Source organism: Lygodium microphyllum, chromosome 22 (assembly GCF_053477565.2).
Source record: "Lygodium microphyllum isolate KBCC chromosome 22, Lygodium_microphyllum_v1.1.10, whole genome shotgun sequence".
Taxonomy (NCBI): Eukaryota; Viridiplantae; Streptophyta; class Polypodiopsida; order Schizaeales; family Lygodiaceae; genus Lygodium; species Lygodium microphyllum.
The window spans coordinates 116,620,042-116,642,538 of NC_141156.1; the positions used below are offsets into that span (position 1 = coordinate 116,620,042).

A 22,497-nucleotide genomic window follows, 5' to 3' on the forward strand; every position below is an offset into this window, starting at 1 on the left:
AATTAAATTTTTGAATATTAATTTTGAAAATTAATCTAATAATTATTCTAGTGCTTAGTCCACCAGCCAATAATTAAATTGGATGGGCCAATTTTCTTCCAAGTATACGTGATCAATTATTGACTCTTAGACTGGCATTAATTAATTAATTAATCCCTAGTCTCTAATGTTACCATTGACATTAGTAGCCAATAAATTGGTCTAGGTCCAAATTTAACAGGGGGTACAACCTAGTACTTGTTAAGCATAACTTGTTACAACTTTTGCCTTTGGCACCAATTGATATTTCAGGGTCCTAGTCCCATATTGTGAAATAGTTAACTTGCATCTTGCATGTGCAAGTTTAGATTAGCAGATTTGATTAACTTTTAATCAAATGCTAAGCAAAGCAATAACATTTCACGTCCTTATGATAGCTGAGAGCAAGACATTACCTCATTATTTATAATGGGATGGAGAGGTGTCCTTCATTAGGAGCAGTGATATATTTCTAGCCCACAAGATCTAGTATGGTGGACTATATATTAGGATCCAACCCTTTCATGGAGAGAGTCTCTTCTTTTTACATACCAATGTGGCTTAGAAGTGGGCCACATATACCTTACAATCATGTTGATACGTATATGAGGGATTGCTTGAGTTGGATCCATAAGCATCACTGGCTACACTCACCTCATAGCTTACCTTGGTTCTATACTCAACAACCACCTTGAGCTTTTCCCATCGCATACAATCAACACACATTACAAGGTTTGGGATTACCCCTCAAAACACTTGGTACGATGAGTGCAAGGCATAGTATAGATAGCTTCGGATGCAAATTGCACTTGCGTAGATCATAGAGAGTGAGGCTTAGAGAGAGCGGCACTGCTTTACTTGTCGAAAATGGTGAGAGTATGAGGAGACACACTATTGGGACCTTTGTCTACTATTTAGAAGTAGAGATATCGTTGTAGCGTGGAGGAGCTTTAGAAAGCCCAAACTACAGACAAGTATCGAGGACCTAGGGACATGGGCGGCTTATAGAGAGCGACTATATGATGTACCATATCAGCCTCATACCACAGCCATCCGAGCCATACCCCATATCATTGACTTTCTTCATTAGTAGCATGATGGAGCAGTCTATTAGGAGGCTATAGCATGGACAGACACTCGATTACATAGATATCGAGTGGGAGCATCTCATATATGCAGTCAAGGTTCTTGCACCATTCATTGCTTCCATGTTCAATAGGGCCCCAACAGAAGGATTTCTGTATGAGTGGTTTATGCACACCATTGTGGATAGGCTATGCATCCAAATACCTAAAAGTAGTCAACTTTGGGTTTCTTGCCATGCCAAGCTTTGAACGGTGTGATTGTCTTCAATGCTTTAGTGGGTGTAGGATTCAATACATGATTTGCACATTGAAGGCCTTCTAGCCAAAATTTATGAGGCAGCCCCTTGCTTTTTAACATACAACGAGTCATCTCCATGAGAGTGTGATTCTTCCTTTCAGCAATATCATTTTGTTGAGGGGTCATCCTAATGGTGGCTTGGTGCATAATCCCATGATGAAGCAAACATGTCTCAAAAGCACGAGACATGTACTTCCCCCCTCTATCCATGCGAAGTATTTGCGCTTTTAAGCCAGTTTCAGCCTCAAGCTTTGCCACATATTTTAAATACATGAATACATCAGATTTTGCCTTCAGCCCATACATACATGTATATCGAGTGTAGCCATCAGTAAATGTGACAAAGTAAAGATGATTCCCAACTGCATGTGTCCTTATGGGACCACAAACATCAAAGTGAATAAGCTGCAAATTTCGGACGGCACATATTGCACCATCCTTTTTGAAGGCAAACCTATGCATTTTGCCCAAAGTACATTCCTGACATGCATGAGGAGGGGTTTTTACTAGAGGCAATGCATCTACCATATGATACCTCTAAAGGGTCATCAAACTCCCAAAACTCAAATGTTCATAGCGGGTATACCATAGCTGTGCATTTTGCATAGTGCATGAAAGAGTAGTGATTGCCAACGCATCTTGAGACTATCTATCATAAGTATCTAACAAAAATAAACCCTTACACAAGGTGTCGGTGTTGGCCCAAGCGTGGAGTGATTGTGCGATTAATTTAATGGAAAATGAATGAGAATGAAAGAATTAATCAATGCACAACAATACTGGATTATGAATGAGAAGTAATGAATTAATGAGTGAGAGAGAGTACAATGCTCTAGGTGATTACATTGAATAATGCCACACATGCAAAATGAGGCATGAAGTGTCTTTAAATAATAAAATATGAAACCCTAACGGCTTAACTGTCATAGGAAACCCTAACCCTAGTGTCACTTAGTGCATTTAATGACAATTTAAATCCCTAGGGAGCCCGGATCATGGATCAAAGGGCATCGATGCGTAGCCCACAAGATGGCCTACAAACCCCTCTTCATAAAATGGCCAAACTGATCTAGGAAAAAAATAGCAAAATCCTAGAAAATGAAGGAAAATATAAGGTCATGGTTGCACAAGTTCTTCCAAGTGGATATAGCAACCTATGTTAATATAGAGCATGATAGATCATGGAACAAATGGAATCAATTTCAAGGCTTGCCGAAAAGCCTGCAACTTTGGTTGAGGAAGAGTCCTTATGAAAAAATATGCCAAGTTGTCTTCAGTGGGTATGTAAGACAACTCTATTTGTCTAGCTGACATCCACTCATGAACATAATGATAATAAGCTTCTATATGCTTTGTGTGGGCATGGAACATTGGGCTCCGTGCAATGGCCAAAGCACTTTGGCTGTCAGTATAGATAAGTGTCGGAGCCATTTGGTGCACATGAAGATGTGCAAGTAACTTGTGGAGCCAAACACACCATTGTTCATCAGTTGGACATCAAGACAGCATTTCTCTATGGATATCTCACTGAAGAGGTATATGTTTCCTAGCCTCCAAGATTTGCACTTAAAGGCTCTGAGCACAAAGTCTGTCGTCTCCAGAAGGCTCTATATGGTTTAAAGAAAGCTCCACGAGCTTGGTATGCTTGCATACATTCTCATCTATTGCATCTTGGATTTGAGAATAGTCCTACCGAGGCTAATCTTTACATTTGACATCAGGGATTTGATTTTATTATTTTTGTGCTTTATGTTGATGACATGCTTGTCACTGGGACCAATGCTAGTCAAATTGTAGCATTGAAGGCTAATTTACAACAAACACTTGCCATGATAGATCTTCATTGGTTAGCAGTGAAGCGTGTCTTTCGGTATCTTAAAGGCACCTAGGATCTTATCCTTTTCTACAAGGTTGATTCTTCACTCTCTTTGCATGGATATTCAAATAGTGATTGGGCTAGATGTTCAAATTCTCGTCTCTCTCATAGTGGCAACTGCTTCTTATTGGATACATCTCATTTCTTGGTTCAGCAAGAAACAAACTACAATCGCTACTTCCAGTTGCGAAGTTGAGTAAAGTCAATTCCTTGTTGCATAGCCCTTGGCAACAAGGTGGGCTTTGTACTTGTCAATAGAACCATTTAAATTTCTTTTAATTTTGTAAACCCATTTGGTACCAATGGCACGCTTGCCATGAGGCAAGTCACATAGCTCCCCAGTGTCATTTTGATGGATGGAATCAATCTCTACCTTCAATGCTTCCACCCAACGATCATTTGAGAAAGCATCTTTATAACATAGAGGTTCTTCATTGCATGCTGCAGCCACCAATGCACATGTAAGAAGATTACCTTGATCCTTGTGTTTGAGGCTTGTGTGCGGGCAGCCAAAGGAAGAGGCTGTTTGCTGTCTTGAAGAGTGTCTAACAGCCAGCAAGGGACTCTTTTAGGCTGCTGAATTTCGGCCCTTCTATGCTCCAATTGATCCAAAACGGGGGTGCTGCTCTTTTGACAAGGTATCATGATGCTGCTGTTGCTGTAAATCAGGTTGAATAGACTGCTGTAATGTATTTGTAGATGGTGGAAATGAAGGTTGAGAAGAAGGATTAGCTATGTGACCATTATGAAAAAGCGGTAGTAAGCTGTCAAAGATGTTTGAAGCATCAATAGTAGCCTGTGAAGGCTGAGAAGAAGGATTAGCTGTGGGACCATTATGAAAAAAGCGGTAGTAAGCTGTTAAAGATGTCTAAAGCATCAATAGTAGGCTGTTTTTGATAGTCCAGCAAGGGGTGAGAAGCATTTTCAGCAAAGATAACATCTCAACTGACAATAACCTTGCTTGTAGAGGGTTGATAAAGATAGTACCCTTTACTTTTAGGACTATATCCAATAAATATGTAGTGAACAGCCTTATCATCCAGCTTATGCCTTTTCTAAGAAAGCACATGAGCATATGCCAATGATCATAAAGTCCTTATATGAGAGAGAGAAGGCTTGGAACCAGTTCGTGCCTCATAAGAAGTGACGGTGCGTAAAGCTCTTGTGGGACACCTGTTCAAAACATAAGCGGCACTTAGAATAGCATTGAACCAAAAGGAATTACGTAAATTCTTACTCTTCAGCATGCATTTTGTCATCTCCATGAGTGGCCTATTCTTCCACTCCGCTACTCCATTTTGTTGTGGGGAGTAAGAAATGGTGCATTGATGATGGATTCCTTGAGATGCAAGATACTTTGAAAAGTGTTTGGAAAGATATTCACCCCCCTTGTTAGTGCAAAGGGTCCGAATGCAAAAGCTACTTTGGTTTTCCACCATAGCAATAACATTCTTGAAGCAAGAGAAGACTTCAGACTTAGATTTCAGCCCATATACCCAAGTAAATTGGGATTTGTCATCTATGAAGGTGACAAAACATAAAAATCCACCAATGGATTTGGTTGGCATAGGACCACAAACATCATTTTGAAGGAGATGCAAAATAGATTTTGAATGAACATGAGAATCCTTAGGAAAGGAGAATCGATGCATCTTACCAAGTAAACAACCTTCACAAATGTGATTTGATGGCAAGTGAATTTTTGGAAGATCTTTGACCATATCCTTTGACTTGAGCTTCATCAATGCTCGATAGTTTATGTGACCAAGCCTCTGATGCCATAAATGTGTACCATGAAAAGATTCCTTTTGTAAATTAGGCATTGTCAATAGGATTTTCAGCAACTTGCTGACCATAAGTATCAAGACAATAGAGATATTTAGTGAGGGTGGCTGTCAAGTCAATGAAAGAAGAAATATGATCATCATGTACTACACATCGGGGGCCAGAAAAAATAATGCGAAGCTCGAAAGTAGCAATAGCTGAAATGGAGATAAGGTTCTTCTTGATGCCAGACACAAAGAGAACATCATGCAATGCCAGAGGAGTGCCCAAGACAGAGACAACCTGTACATGTCCAATGCCTTTAACTGCATAAGAGGCATTGTTAGCACACATAACTATACGCCCCTTAGGTACATTAAAGAGAGATGAAAATAATGTTTGGCAAGAGGTGATATGCTTAGATGCACCACTATTGAAATACCAAGTAGAAGCCCTATCAATAATAGAAAAACAAGCATCATGAATAGAAGGATTATATTGACACTAAATGAAAAATGTATAAATCCTTAAATTGAGAATAGTTTGCGGTCTCATGTGTAAGAGCAAGACCGGACTCCTTTTTCTTCTCTGATGCAATGGGCTTACGCCATTCAGTGATGTTGTGCCTTGTTTTCCGGCAATAATTACACCTCTTAGCTTTGTTGACTGGACCCTTGGAGGGATTGGAAGAGGATGGACCAGCATGGAAGGGTGTCTTTAATGTAGAAGGGGTGGAGAAAGAAGGATGACCAGCATGAAAGTCTGCTGTTTTTTGAACAACCACCTTGTTTTTTAGCTTGGGTTTGGTTTTTCCACGATGATGGGTAGAAAAGGCTTGTTCGGTTGCCATGGTAGCATTGCGGTTGAGACGGCTTTGCTCCTCCTATAACAAAAGAGACACAAGTTGGTCGAAGTTGTAGGTAGCTTGTTTGCCCATAGTTACCGACCGCAAGGTGGTAGCAAAACCTTGATATGACTCTGGAAGACCATTAAGATTGATGGAGACAAGTTGGTTATTAGAAACTTCTTCATCAATACTTAATACTTACTCAATAAGATCTTTTATGCCTCAATGAAGTCGAATAATATAAATAATAATAATTGTTTTTTCTGTTGAGGAGAGAAATGTGCTGAAAATAATTAATTTTAGAAATAAATATTACACGATTAAGGCAGTGATCAGCAATATGCTGAAATCAGAGATTAAAGGCTGGAAATGCTTGAATAATGCGGACAACAGTATAATATACTGAAAATTCACTTAATAATATTCCAAAATGATCAGATTTGTCTTCAATATAAGGAAAGAACAGGGCCAGCAGCCAAATAGTATGATTTTGGAGCACTTCGAGGGCCAAGAAAATGAACTGAGTCGAAAGCCCCAACTTTTGGGCACCTCGGTGGTGGAATTGGGCAAAAGCCCCAAAATTTACCCGAAAATTGAAGAAATTGGGTAAAATTTTTATCCAATTGATACCGAATGCTGTGCCTTAAGCTTAATGAAGCCTCAATATTGATGAAATTTAATGATTTTCAAAAAAGCCCTAAAGTTTTTGATGAAATTGGAGTGAAATTGGTCTTGAATGACAAAAAGCCCTAAATTTTATAGGGAAATTGAAGAGAAATTTGGTAATTTTGTAAAATTTTTACCCAAAAGGTGTCGAATGCCTCACCTAATGATGAATTTTGCCTCAATGTCAATGAAGAATGCTGAATTCTCAAAAAGACTCAAATTTAGTGGCAAAATTGGAGTGAAATTCGATCAATTTGTTGGAAAGTCTCAATTTTTGTTGATGAAACTGCGGAATTTCGTCAATTTGATGAATAATTTGGTGAAATTGATGGAGGATCCCCGAATTTTATTGAAAGTTGGACCAAATTGGGTGAATTTGTTAAATAACCCCTAAATTCGGCCCTAAATCGTGCTTAAGAGGGGCTGGCGTGTGAACAGAGGCCTTTTTGAAATGAAATAACAATTTGAAAAATAGACAATTGCTTTGAAAAAAAAAACGTGTGTCAGCTCCAAGGTGGCAAGACTGCTGTGTCCACGTGGAAGGTGTGTCGGTGGAAAGGCGGCAGCCGCCGAGTTGATGTGGCACCCTGTCGATTGATTGTCAGTGACAAGGTGTGACGGGCAGAGATGACAGTTTTGCGTGTCCAGGCTGGTGACAAGATGGATAGGTGGCACTTTAGGAGTGAGGGGCTGGCAACGAGTCTGAAGGGCAGGGTGTGTTGACGTGGGCTGATCGGCAGCAGCAGCGTGTTCCGTCAGGTGGTCGGTGCACCAGCTTGTGCCGTGTAGGTGAACAAGTGTGGGCTGATTGGCAGCAGCAGCGTGTCCAGTCAGGTGGTTGGCGGACCAGCTCATGCCGTGTAGGTGAACAAGTCACCAGCCAAAGGTGATGCACAGGGAATTGGCTCACGGGCAAGGGGCAGAAGTGGTGTTGGATGGCAAAAGCACTACATTCAAATTGTCACCGCTGTTGGCCAGTGACTCAGCAAAGACAGGACAACACTCTAAAATTCTAGAGTTAGAGAGTGTCCATACATAGGCTCCAGGTTGCACACGAAATGAGAAAGATTGTAAAATTGTCAAGGTGCGAGATAGGCGCATGAGATGAAGACACGAGTGACAGTGGGCAAAGGTGGCGATCGCTAGTGAAGAAAATAGAGCTGGCATGGGGGAAATGGCTCGTATGGCAGCCGACCGAGGTGTGACACTCAATGGCAATGGCTGTGGGAAAAAATGGTCATGAGCAATGGCAAGGGCGATTATGAAACTTCACTCTGATACCACTGTTGGCCCAGGTGTGGAGTGATTGTGCAATTAATTAAATGGAAAATGAATGAGAATGAAAGAATTGATCGATGCACAACAATACTCGATCACGAATGAGAAGTAATGAATTAACGAGTGAGAGAGAGAGTACAATGCTCTAGGCAATCACACTTAATAATACCACTCTTGTGCAAAATGAGGCACAAAGTATCTTTAAATAATAAAATATGAAACCCTACCATATCTTAATGCTCTCCATGTGAGTTCTAATTTCCGTTAGAGCCCATCAATTATGTCTTCTCCTTTTACTTGAGTGATATTCAGCACAGTTTTAAGAGAGCATGTTGTTGTGCTAGCATCCCCTTCTCTATTACTTCTGCTTTTCCTTCAGCCATTATACACTTGCTTTTTGATAGCACCTAGGCACTTTACTAAATCCTTGATTCTAGAACCATTCCTTTCTACCCATCCTTTAGCTTTCTCTTTCATCTATTCAAGACTTTGGTTTTGCTCTCGTGAGAGGATGATTATCCGTTTCTCTTGTTCTTTCCATATCAAATGCATCTTCCCTTTGTCTTGGCCTTCGCGTTCCACCTACTCCTTTAGGAATGGCATGCTCATGGAGTGTTGCTGAAGTTGATTCTACAGCTCCACCATCTTCTTCATAGCCTCTTTATCTCTTTGCATCTTTTTGGCATGTAGCTATTTTCTCAACTCATTCCTTTGTTGTTTCAACTCTTTGTTTTCTAATTTCAGGCATTTTTTTTTCTTTGGAGTTAAAGGCATATAGTTGCTCTAATGCTATGTGGCTTTCCCTTTCTTCCTCATATACAAATCCTGCATATTCTCATCACCCTCTCTTGCCTTCAAGACCTCTTTCAATACCATCATTTTCATTATGAATATCATCATTTTCCTTGTCTTTTCTAGTTGGAAGGTTACACTAGGGGCAACAATTGCATTTAATGATAGTTTAAATACCTAGGGAGCTCGGATCATGGATCAAAGGGCATCAATGGGTAGCCCACAAGATGGCCTACAGTCGGACAGCGTGAGTGCATAATCCATCTCTTTGTCTCTCATAATACATTTGTCATTCTCAAAGATGACTTGAAAGCCATTCTTATTAAAAGCAAAGATAGACGACAAGTTCTTTGTAATGCGAGGCACAAACAAGACATCTAGAAGCATGAAATCAGAACCATTTGCAGCATTAATGGTGATTGTCCCAATGCCACATACATCATAATTGCTGCTGTTTGCACATGTAACACACTTCCCAATAGCAGGGGCTGAATGCAAAGAGGTAAACAAACACTTCCTAGAGCTGCTATGCTTTGACGCCCCACCTTCAAAATACCATGTTTGTTGCATTTCAGCAGCATTCAAAGGTTGATTCAGCATTAAATGCTGAATCAGCCATTGAAGGATCATAATTGCATGTGAGAAATGTGTAGTCCTCCTCCACAAAGTTTGTTGAAGCATCATCATCAATAGATTTGTTGTCTGTTGTTTCTTGAACAGCTAAATTGGAGTCCTCCTTCTCTTTGGCTAATCTCTTTTTGCGTTCATCAATATAGTGATAGGGCTTCTTGCAATAATGACATTTCCCTTTCTTTTTATAGACTTTTTCTGTGTCTTGGATAGCCTTATTTGATGGCTGTCCATCATCACCCTTTTGCTGATCTTTTACATTTTGTCCGACTTTTCCTTTGCCTTTGAACTTGGAAAGCATAGCCACATCACGTGAACTAATGCAACATTTTTCCGAGTCTATTCCTCTTGCAATAGGAGGCCTTCCAACTCCACAAATGCAAGGGGTAGTTGCTCCCCCCCCACCAAAGTCAACATCAAAGAGGTGTGGAAACCAAGATATGACTCTGGAAGAGAGTTCAATGTGATGTTCACCAATTCAGCATCTTGAATAACCTCATCAACATTGAGTAGCTACTCATGCAAATCCTGTATGTGAGTGAGGTGATTTGTCATGCTATCACCCTTATGCATGTTTACATTGGCCAACTCTCTATGGAGATAGAATATCTTAGCCTCATGCGTGGTGCAAACATACGCTCAAGTATATCCCATGCTGATTTTGAGGTCTTACAAGACCGAATGTGTTGAATAATTGCCCTTTTCAAATTGACAAGGCAATCAAAGAAAGAGCCTATGCATCCTTCGAATCCCATTTCCTTCGATTCTCCATAGGAGGGGCAGTAACAACAACAGTAGCAACCTATGCTTCAGCATTACCCTGAGGTGTTTGAGGTGTAATATCTTGTGGTTGTTGCAAATCATCTATTACATAGTCCCACAAGTTCTCCGCAACAAGATTTGCATTTAGCAGGAGGAGACCATACTTCCACCAGTGAGAGATCATCTAGATTGGATAGGGGCATGAGACATACCTGGCCCACCGATCTAGTGTGGCCCCTAGAGGCTACTCTGGAGCTTGTTCCAAGAGCCCACACACAATTATCGTATTTAACATCCCCCTATAATCACTAGATGGTGTTAGATTTGCATGGCATCGTTGTATCTCACATGCACATAGCTTCATGCTTCTAGATGGACATACTTGTATACATTGAGGGCTTGCCTAGATGATGATACCTACGCTTATTGCAGATTTAGATAGGATTTTTCATTTTTCATTTTCACACTTTCATGGCATCATGAGGATGTTCCTTTGTACATGGATCTGTCTCATAGGATGATTTGGTCTTTACTAGACATTGATATATTTTCTTCTCTCTCTCTCTCTCTATATATATATATATATATATGTCTTTCTCTCTATTTCTGCATTCATCTCTCTCATTCAGCCTGTGCATTTACTTCTGCAATGTTGCACTTTAACACCTTCATCACCCGGTGTGATAGGGATAGAACCTATGGGGTATATGTCTAACGGAATAATAACCCTTGGTGTGGTGTGATTTGGAATAGGTGCATGAGCGAATGTTAGAATAAGCATGTGTTTGAGAAGATAATTTTGTCTTTCTACCTCTAGACCCATCTCTTCTCATATTCACATATTGGTATGGGTTGGGTCTCTATGGTAACTTATTCCCATAATTTGGACTTCAGTACAAGTAATAAAAGAGGGGACAGCAGAATGTAAATCATATGTACATGGCATGGATTCTAGTGGGGATATCCCGTTGAGAGCCAAACTCCTGCTGCGAAGGATGGTGTTCCAGCCCACATCATTACAATGTATGGATGGGACCATGGATAACACTACCTCCCCCCCCCCCCCCCCCCAAAAAAAAAAAAAAAAAACACACACACACACGAAAAAAGAAGTGTCTCACAGAAAGCCTTCCTGAGGCAAAGCTGCAAAGATAAACCTGGTACAGGACTTCAATTTACAAAATTATATCAAAGATGAAAAAAGAGCACAACACAAGGGCTGACTAAACAGCTAATCAGGTTTGCTGATGCTTGAGGTTTTTCTTGGTAACCAGCTTGAAGGAGATGCCACCGACTTGGAAGCCAGAACCAAATTGATGGAGGCAGATACTCAAACTTCATCCGAGCAGTTGAAAGCATTGAATCGAGAATATGCAAGCCTGAAAGTTGCTGCCGACATTGCTCTTGACTCGTCTCTTTCTGAACAGTCCAAATTTGAAAAGCTAAAGCTTGCAGTTGGAGCAAGTCAGGAACAATTAGATAGATTGAAACTTGAACGGTAAGTGCACCCTTAATGATCTAATACTTAATCTTTCACTTTAACTTTGATACCTTTATGAACCTTTTGCAATGTGCTTCAGTTTGATGATTACTTGATTTTCTGCCCATACTTTTTAACTAAAGGTTGTATTTATTAAACAAAAAACCAAAAACAAGCTATATTAGAATATTCCAACAGTCTACAGAAGAACTCCCTTATATACTCAGGAGCAATAAGTGAAATGTTTCATCAAACCTGTAGAATCATTAGCTTCTCAATACACGCGCCCCTTTTTGATAAGTTCTAGGCCAGTCAACTGTAAAACAAGCCTCAAAAAGTGAATGCTTGACCTAAGGAGTGGGACAAAGTAATCCTTGGAATGCATCAACATTTCTATCAGGCCATAGAGACTAGCATAATGCCAACATCTTTATCCAAAGAAAATAAAAGAGGCCCAGAACTGCCTTCATAGGAGTTAGCCTCAACCTAAAGCCTCTATTGAGAAACAGCAGACGGTTACTCCATGAAGCCTCACTGTATGAACGACTGGAGAGATGTGCTTGGAATTTTTAGGATGCTTTTTTAGGATGAGTTTGCGAGCATGACCCTAGAAGGCAAGGCCCAACTGACATCTTCCACATAAATAACTTCAACTTATAGCAGTCTTCCATATATCCTTCAATAATGAGGCCCATTTGCTTTCAACAAAAGCAGTCCCCCATATCTTGGCAGCTCTCCTAGCTAACCACTTCATCACCAAAAGCTGATAGCAAATCTGCATGTTATGCTTACTGATCTTTGTCTGTTTGGCCACCCACTTCTCAGCAATATTCTCAGAGTAGCATTTAGAGTGATAACTACGTACTTGTTCTGTTTTGTGACCATAGTCTATATTTTGTTGCAACTTCAGGGAGGCCTGGCTTTATCAATGTAACCATAGTTCATTCAACAATAACTGAATTGTAGTAAATACAGGGACGGAAGGGCGTTTTATATTTGGTCATTTCAGGAAGAAACAAGAAAATGTCTCTTTGGATCTTGATGCTTGCTGCTCCTATCTGTGTTCTCTACAATATAAATGAGACTCCAGATTCAATATACCAATGTCCCAGGAGTTTTAGGAGTGGCCACATATGGCAGTGCAGTTTGCATCTGATCCTGCTTAGGTTAGAGTTTTGGGACAGCTTGATTTGGAGAATGCATTTGATTATTTTCAATGGCACTGGATTCAGCAAGTCATGTTGGCTTTAGGGTTTTGGGTTCAGGCTTTCTAAATGATTTTTTAATTATCACATGAGGCTAGTGGTGTTGTTTCAAATGAATGGCAAATGTTTTTGGGGATTTCATTTCATAGAGCAGTGAGGCTGGGGTGTCCTCTTAGCCCTCTCCGCTTTGCAATTGCAATTCATCCTCTTCTCTGTTCCTTTGAGAGGGCTGCTTAGAGCAGGGATATTAAGGGGTTAGACATTAGAAGTAGACACTATTGAGGAAGCTCTTGCTATAGCACTTATTTGTTGCTGCATGTTGATAGTGCTAATTTGGATAATGCTGTGCAGCTGTTAGAGATCTTATCCCTAGCCTCAAGCATCAATGTCAACTAGTAAAAGTCTCTCTTACTAGTTTGTCTAAATCCTCATTGCTAGGTCTGAGCTAGCAAATAGAACATTCAATATTGCATTATACTCTTCATAAACACATTCTGCTTGGGATGAATGATACTTGGAAGAACTTCCTTCAACCTAATAGCCAACATTTTTGTAAAAAACTTGTAAGAAACTTCCATATGAGAAATAGGCCTCCAAGTAGAATTCACCAATGGCTTGGGGAACAAATTGACCAAACCCGGGGCTCCTTGTTCCAATAGATCACCATCCCTCCTTGTTGCCTTGTTCTTCTTGGGATGAAGACAACCGAAGTCCGCCTCTAATTCATCCAAGGAAAAATGTCCTTCAAGAAATAAAGCTGCTCTATGATCCACCTTTCTTTCCTCATTTCTAACAAATTCCTTCAAGCTTCCAAGCCCATCTATAAGGTCTTCTATAACTATTAGAAGATACAATACTAAAGGGACTCGAAAGCATATTCTAAACCTGGATATTCTCAAGCTTTCTATCTTTTACTTTGAGGATTGTAGTAGTACGAGAGGAGAAGAGCAAACTTTCTAGAGTGCCTCTACATCAAACCAAAGTAGCAAGGTTTATCTTTGCAGTCATTCAAATCCTCTAGTACAACTATTGTGTGAGAGAGGGGCATTAATTTATTCATACTGAGTTCCCTATGACAAGCCACAGAAAGATCTTTAAAAGGAGAATCAACCCTGTCCACCACTAAATTGGATCTTCTTTTCAGAGATGCCTGCCAAATCACTGGATATGAGTATTAACACTTCCATGACCAGGCCTTGTCATGACTTATTGGGACATTCTCCTAAAATTTCTTAGCCTTTAATTTCAGTTGTTGCAAAAGCTTTTTGAAAATAGTGTTGAACATGAGCATGAACTTTTCCCAAAATCCATGTCACACAAGAATTCTTGCAAGCAAGAATCAGAGGTAAATGGTCCCCTTTCACTGAATGAGGGAAACCATACACCATTATCTGAAACATATATTCATGTTAGCACTTGTATTCATTCTGGTGGTCCTTTGGTTATGAGCTTCATCAGAGCTTGATGGAGACAGGTGAGCTCTGATAACCTTCCATGCATTTACACTTCAGTTTCCAGCTCGATCAGTTAGTTTGAAGCTGTGTTCACATTGTATAGGCTGAGTGCATTGGGATTTTGCCACGTGGCAGGCTGGGCAGCCATTTTATCAGCTGGTTGGCCAGTTTTGGAGTTTTAGCTATTTATAGCTGCTGATATTCAGCCTACATACACATTGCTTCAGTTGCCTCCACTCCTGCTTTCAGCCTACCATACTTCTGCTTGTTCCAGTGACCTCACTGATGCATACCAGCAGTGTGCAGGGCTGATCAGTGCAGCCTTTTATTCAGCTTTGTTTTTCAGATGAATGCAGTTCCATTCCCTCATTCTCTGCATTCATCTTGTTACTGTCTTTCCTACTCTCTGTATTCATGATTCTCTTCCATTGTGCACTCTCACATGGTATTGCCGTCAAATAAGAGGAATCGAAGTGGCCTCCAAGGAGAGACTACACTGAATGTCTATTTTAAAGCCTGATTTGCTGCGTTTATAGCTTTCTACATCAAGGCAAACATCAAAATGCAAGTTTTTTGGTCATGATTTTGACCCCTCGGGCCCTGATGAACCATTTAAAACTGGCTGCCCTCTTTTCTCAGCCTATGTAGAAGACTTCACTTTCAAGAGTTCCCCTCATCAAAACATAGCATTTTTAAGGTGTCCATTTGCGTTTTTTTAGGTTTTTGTGAGGGACAACGGCTATCTGGTATGATTGGCAAGATTGGACAGATTGTCTCTAACAGTGAATGTGAGGAATGACATAGGAATGATTGTAATTGTGAAGACCGGCTTTTCAACTGCCAAGATTGAGATGATTGTTGTGAAGATTGTCAAGATTGATGGAATCAAGAGGATCATTGCAAAGATAAAAGCAAAGATTGGAAAGACACTAAAAATCAAAGTGTACTTTGGACCATGATCAAGCTCCACACCATCCCAATCTCTTCATATTTCTCCCCTTCGAGGACCCAAGGGACCTTGCTTAGCTATTATAGCACCATTTGTTCAAGTACCCATGCTTCCTTCTCTTCTTGAGAAGAATGTTTGGATGGTTCCAACTATTCTCTTTAGTCTCAAGGTTTTCTAACTATCTCAGAGTGCTGTCAATTCTCAGCATTGATACATAGCTGAGCTTCTCATAGAGTTTGGCATGGCTTCATTTCATGCAATGCTATTTGATGCCGTGTGGACCTAGAATGTGATTGTCTTTTGTAGGTGATTCTACATTGGTGGTTTTGAGAGATGGAAGGGTATGCGTTGATGTCATGTTGAGAAATGGTGGGATTCGTAGGGAGGAACACAGAGTGCATGGCAAACATTGAGACAAAAAACTAATAAATATTGCATTGGCTGATAAGGTGGCAGCACTTGGAAGGGATCTGCACTATGAAGGAGTGAAGCACAGTCTCTTGGGCAAAGGGGTTGATGATGAGGAAAAGAGTTGCTCTATGGAGGGAGTGAAAATGCAGTCCTTTGAGCAGTGGAATGTTGGAGTAGACATTGGAAAATGATACCAAGGGAGTGAAATGTAGTCCTCAAGAGCTTTTGCAGATGAAGAACATGCTGAAATTCCTCTGAGATGATGGTTGATGTCGAGATGACTGTTGGGCAGCCCTTTACGAGTGAAGAAAACACAAAAAATCAAGTATCTAACATAGAGCTGATAAAGAGGGTGTAATCTGCTGTAGACGGCTTGAATCTACTGCAAATGTAGCCTCCATAAAGTGGGTGATGGTTGGGAAGTATCGCTTGGGAGTTGGGTGGTAGTAGGAGTTGAAAATAGACAATATTGATGACGATGATCTGCTGTACCAGTTTAGAGAGGAGTGAAACCAGCAAACGCAGCAGTGAAAATGACGAAGAATAGGTCCCCTAGGCTGTGTGGACTCAAAATGCAGCAATTTGGAGTGTCTGTAGCTGATGGTGATGTGAAAAGACTTCCAGAATGAAAATGTCTATTGGTAGGGCATCATGATCAGTTGGACAACACCACGAACTAAGATATTTGCTGGGATAGGGGTGTGGACAATAGTGGTAGAGGGATGAGGTTGAAGGTGTGATGGGGGAATGATGAAGAATGAAAAAGAGAGTAAGTGTAGATGGATGAATGGCCATGCCCTATTTATAAGCACATGAGTCACTTAATTGTCCAGGGACTCTCTCAAAATGGCGTCTAGACACTAATAAATGCTACAAATAAAGCCTTTTTGGGGCTGTAAATGGAGAGCAAAATAGGAACTGATGGAATACAATCAACTTAATTTCTCAATAGGTGGATGCTACTTGCTATTAGAACTTTGTTGGGTCTCTCATATGGCTCATCTGTACATGCCCCTATATCTTTTATGTGGTAGCCTTTTTTTTGAGATAACACACACACACACACGTGTATGCAAAAATGGATATGGGGGGTGTGGTCTCCTCTTCATATATTAGTTGAAGCGGTTAAGAGCCACATTGGTATTTTTTCCATGTGTAGATAGAATAGCATACACATTTAATGAACACTTGGAGCTTGATCACACTAGGACTCTCCTCCTCCATGAGCCTATTGCGGACCAACCAAGTGTTTGAGTGGGTAAGAGCCTAGTCTTATATGAACATGCCATGTGAATATAGGTGTCTAGCCAAGTGATGCACCTAATGAAACTTGAACCCACAACCTTACTATTGTGAGCCCAATTGATGTTTTCTAGGCCATCACCTTGGGGATTGCTTAAGGGGTAGCCTTACAGTCTTCATTCATGAGGACACCCCTTTAGGCTCGCTAGCAATCCACTCTCTTCATCTTGTAGTACTTGCAAGGGACTCATTCCTCTGGGATTTTGTTTGAGAGACAGGCTACTCTCATTTGAGGGAGTGATCAAATTGGGCCGTGTATTGTGGTACTAACACGGGACTTGTTCCTACAGGGTTTTGTTTGAGAGAGAGCTGCTCTCATTTGATGGAGTGATTAGATTTGGCTGGTGACGTTGCACTCAAAGATGTATCATAAAAAATGCTCCATCTCTTGGATTTGATGCCATTTCACAGAGCAACAAGAAGCAGGTTGTCACAATTATCATGTTCCTCCATAGCTTTGTGTGAATGCTCCCTTATCCTCAAACACTTATTATATTCTAGTTGCAGAAGGGATTTTTTTTGTGGTGTGAACACCCATTAGTGGGTGTGGTACTTTAGTACCTCATTGGATGTGACCTTCAAACAACTGTCCTCTGTCTTGTTGTTCACTTGTGCATTGTGAGTGTGTGCTTGTTGCTAAATCCTAACCTAATAGCAATATTAGAGCAATACCTCTTTTTCACATGTCGGTCAACTTGCAAGTTTCTACTGCCTCAGGTGCATCAAGTCTTGGACTTGCCTATTTAGTGCTTGCTTCAGCCTTCTTGCCATTTACTTATTTTTGATAGCTAAAACCTGTTCACGCTTGTTTTGGCCTTGTTAGCATTTGCTCGTTTTGTTTGCAAGCTTGGCGCTTTACAGTTGCTCCATTTGATGCTTTGTTTGCTCTATGCAAAAGGCGTGGTCCACTTCGCACCCGGTCGGCAACTATTTGTGAACCATGTCACTCTATCTGCATTGCGTTTGTATCCATGTCATGTTGACCTGCAACCACCAATCATGTCATGCCAATCTGACAAAGACTCGATAGCTCTTGATACTTCACAAGTAACATTTAATGTTACTTCTATTCCTTTTTATTCTTAGTTTGCATTATTTCCACCAATAAGCCATTGTTTATGCGACACACACACGGATCGAAACATTTGCACTAAATCCTTCATTTGAATCGACCCAAAGTTTGGGGCTTTCTCACTCAACCATCAAGTTTCATTGGAATTTTGGGGATTTTCAATTCGGAGCTGAAGATTGCTTGATTTCAATTTAAAAACTTGGGGCTTTCACATTCGAGCCTAAATTTCATCAAATTTTGTAAAAGAAAAGGCACGGTTTTGTGAAATTTGTCCTAATAATCAAAATCGAGGTGAATTTCACCATCTTTCCTACCCTTATAGACAACTAGAGTGCCATGGCAATTGCGAGGAATTTGTTTTGTCTTGCTCGTGCTAAGCACATTGAGGTGCATTATCATTATGCTAAAGAGAGGCTCCATGCAAGGAAGATTTACTTGGTTTATGTCCCTACATATAGGACAACTTGGCATATGTGTTTACAAAAATTCTCTCTAGAGAAAAGTTGAAGGACTTTGACAAGCATTTAGGTTTATTACCGTGTGGGGATTGATCTATCAATTCCCTATATATACTCACATCATTCACTCGAGGGGGGTTTGTTACACTTATCACGTTCCTCCATAGTTCTAGTATGAATGCTCCTTATCCATGGCCACTTTTCATCTTCTAGCTAGAGAAGGGTTTGTCTCCTTTTTGAACACCTGTTGGTGGGTGTGGTACTTTAATACCTTAGGGATTGTACTTTCATGATCATTCTCACATAGTGGATGTGATATTCCAACAACTCTCTTTTCTCTTGATGTTCACTTATTCATTGTGAGTGTGTGTAAGTATGTGCTTGTTGCTGAATCCTAACCTAACATATCCTACCGTTACTTTTTCATCGACAAAGGTAGAGTATCGAGCTCAATACTCAGTGTGCAGGAGATAGTGCAGCTTTGCTGCTCGTGTACATTTTTAAAGTGTGTTCCCATGGTGGAGAATCAAGATCTAACAAATCTCCTTTTGAGCCATAGGTGACTGAACCTATGGCATGGAATAGTAATACAAAAACATATGGGAAGATCTTACTTGAATATCAAATGGTCTTATTCCAACTAAGGATGAAAATGCAAGAGGGAAGGTCTTACACTACTTTAGGATCAATGTCTAATCTATTTACACCTGGTCACTATTTGGAGACTTTAAATGAATGAAGTTGGGCACATGAAATTGTCCATAACATGATTGAGAGACTAGCATTGTAAAGATAGATACTAGACTTATCTTAGAGGTTATGCTAGTTGTGTACCCCTCTTAAGGTAAAGGCCCTTGGAATGAACTAGGGTTGGGAATAGAAAGCAAATGCAAGTCATTTTAGATGCTACCACCAGCTGGAGTACCGATTTCCTTCAAAATCTTTCTATGTCGTTTATTTTTTCTTAAAACAAACAAAAACATATGTAATGACGGATTGGAATGGTTGTGGGGCGCTTTTGGAGAGGATCGATGGTCAATTGTGACATGACTGGGTGTGATGACAATGGACATTGATCAGCTTGTTCTTGACATAGACTTTGTCAACGGGAAGATCATCTTCATCCTGCATCTCCTCGTCGTGAACTATGGTGTGGGTGAAAAGGATCAGACTAGATCCCCTCCTCTTCCTAGGAGAAGGGATTTGTGCATGCAGGAAGAACAACATACATGAGGTGGTGATGAACTGGTACAGCAACATCACAGGAAAGTTCTTCACTCATTTTGTTATGTTTTGTAAGGTAAGGGTTATACTTTGCTGTCTGTGCTGAGTTATTCAACTTATTTTCTGGACATTTACATATGCTAGGATGTTTAGCTATACGTAAAATTAATAATTTGGAAATTTTCATGCACACTGCTACACAACTGTGATTTTGGCACCCTTTCTTACAGCTTTATTTCACCTACAAAATCAACATAATTTGTGGGAATGTGTGTTATTCATAAGGAATCGTTTAGTGAAGAAGCAGAGGAAAAGAAGTCTTTGTCTGAGACAGCCTCTCAAAGTGAAAAAGGTGAACTGCAAACAAAATTGAAACAGCTGAAAGAAGTACAACAGCAGATCAAGGATGTTTCTTCTGAGCTGAAGTGCAGGTCCTCTTCAACATGAACAAAAGAATAAAAAATAAGCAACTTTGAATTTTTCTCCCATTCCTTCAGCATCAATGTCAAAACTAAGGGGCAATGGCTAACTTACATCTCTGAACTCTCTTATTAGGGAAGAGCAAGTTGCTGCATTATCTATGGATCTGGAGACTGTTATGAAGGGACCCTCTAGAAGTACATATGTGCTGCGCATCACAGAGTTGACAAAAAACAGCAAAAAACAAGAAAATGATATTGCACACATTATTGATGAGCTGCATGATTTGCAACGTGAGAGTAATGCTAACCAGGGACGCTTAAAGCGAACACATGCTCTTGTGGATGAACTGATCTTTAGGTAAGGGTATTCTTTTGATCTTCTGGTTTTTTAATCACAGTGAGAACTAACACATAGCCAGTGCACATGTAGGGATGCAAAAAGGGATCCAATGTGCCGCCAAGCTTACAGGTTGTTGAGCAGCATCCATGAGAATTTTGCGGATTGTTATGAGAGAGTTTTTTCGATTGATAAAGTCCATCGTGAACTTGAGGAATTACAGGCAAGCTTAGAGACCTTGGAGAAATTCCCTGTGGATCTGGACAAAGTACAGGCTGACATTAATGCTGTAGTAGCTGAAAATCAGCTGTTGGAGAGGAAATTAAGTTCTATATTCAAACATTGATTTGAGGGTTTCAAGGCACTTTGGGTCATCGGGGCTTTTGAAAGCCTTGAAAGGATCGAGGGGGTAAAACATCTTACAGTTTTTTTCACAATGGATGCAAGTATTTTCACCCTAACTATTTCACCTGGTTAAAGTTGTTTTGGGGGTTTGAGGATTTTGTATGTATTAACAATGTCAAATTCCCCAAATTTTATATCTAATTTTACCAGTAATTTTGGGGATGTAAAAACTGTAAAAATTACACGGCGTAGCGAACAGAATCTGAGAAAGAGATAGAGATAGAGAGTACACAACAAATAAGAGGAGAATTAGAAAATTTCTTTAGCTTCAAACAACTGATAGAGAGATGGCTTTGTCTACCCGTGCGCTTTCATTGTGAAGCTTAGATGGCAATCCAGATAGAAGATACGTGAAGAGCTTAAGGCTAGTTGGAACAACTCTGACTGGGTGAAAGATAGATGATCAATGACTGTGAAGGGGTTTAGCTTTTATAGCCCACGAAGGCGGTTAGGTCGGCGTGACCGACCTACCATATGAACCTCTACTAGTTGGCCAAGGAATATTCTAGGGAATATTCCCTTTACCGTCAGACTGAGGGCGCTACCCTCAAATCCCCGCTAAGGGGGCCGTTGGTCCCCCCCAGCCAAGGGTTGGTTTTGTGGCCCTCGGACCCCGAAATAGAGGCCTCTTTTAACTCCCTTACCTCACAACCCGATGCAATGTGCCTCGAGTTGCTACTAGCTTAACTACTCAGTCCAACCCAAAGATTAGACCCACAATGGCCATCTTTTTGCCATCCGGTCGCATAGATCTCATCTGATATACAAGTCAGGACTTAATCAATATCTGGGCTCACATTTGGCTTCTCCTCATAATGGGGGCCTTACAACTTTGAGCACCATGGATCATTGGTCGTACCTTATGAGGATGGGACATTGAGCATATCTAACATTCCCTCCTCAATGTCCACCATAGATGAACTATCTCCTTGATCCAATGTCAAGTCTCTGAATATGAACTTGAAGCAGATCCTTTGTAAGTACCTTGGTGAATATATCCGCTCCATTCTCCTCTGTTGGACAGTAGACCAGTTCCACTATTTCATCCTCCATCAAATCACGCACATAGTGATACTAGATCTCTATAGTTTGATGTGCGCGTGAAACATTGGATGTTTGGTGCACCCATCTAGTATCACTATGTGCGTGATTTTTGGACAAATCCTTGGAATATTTCCGAGCTATAAAAGCTAAACCCCTTAACAGACATTGATCATCTATCTTTTACCCAATCGGAGTTGTTCTAGCTAGCTTTAAGCTCTTCACCTATTTTCTGTCTAGATCGTCATCTGAGCTTCACAGTGGAAGCGCACGGGTGGACAAACCCGTCTTTGTATCAGTTGTTTGAAGCTAAAGAAATTTTTTAATTCTCCTCTTATCTGTTGTGTGCTCTCTCTCTTTCTCAGATTCTATTCGATGCGCCATGTAATTTCTCAAAATGACGAGAAATAAACTTAACTCTGTAAATTTGGAGGGTAAAAAATTTGTGTTTTTTATGGGAAAGTGTAAAAAGTTTTTTTGTCTGCCTTGTACAAAAATATGGATTTTCATTTTGCATAAGCCCACTTTTTTGCGGGGGAGATCTAACCACTTGCAACTCATTGGTTATTCTTTATGCTTTTACTTGGTTCATAAACAAATTTGTGAATTTATAAATGGCATAATAGAATGTGATCTTCCATATGTAATATTCCTTACTCAAGAAAATTGAGAACATGTTATCATATGATATTGTAGTATCACTATTTTAAACAAGTTTGGA

The 22,497-nt window shown here is 40.3% G+C and overlaps 1 protein-coding gene across 6 annotated transcripts in view; it reads left to right on the top strand.

The window, feature by feature from the left end:
* Positions 1 to 22,262, top strand: part of LOC148017535 (uncharacterized) — an 86,232-nt gene extending 63,970 nt beyond the window's left edge. For 3 of the 6 annotated variants that reach the window (XM_087663157.1, XM_087663158.1, XM_087663162.1), the window contains exons 4-7: positions 11,291 to 11,514; positions 19,868 to 20,002; positions 20,127 to 20,351; positions 20,424 to 22,261. In XM_087663157.1, the coding sequence (XP_087519283.1) occupies positions 11,291 to 11,514; positions 19,868 to 20,002; positions 20,127 to 20,351; positions 20,424 to 20,676 (837 nt within the window). In that variant the 3' untranslated portion in view covers positions 20,677 to 22,261. Of the gene's footprint in view, positions 1 to 11,290; positions 11,515 to 19,856; positions 20,003 to 20,126; positions 20,352 to 20,412 lie in introns of all 6 variants that reach the window. The other 3 variants (XM_087663160.1, XM_087663159.1, XM_087663161.1) reach the window with 3 other exon arrangements.
* The last annotated feature ends 235 nt before the right edge of the window (positions 22,263 to 22,497 follow it).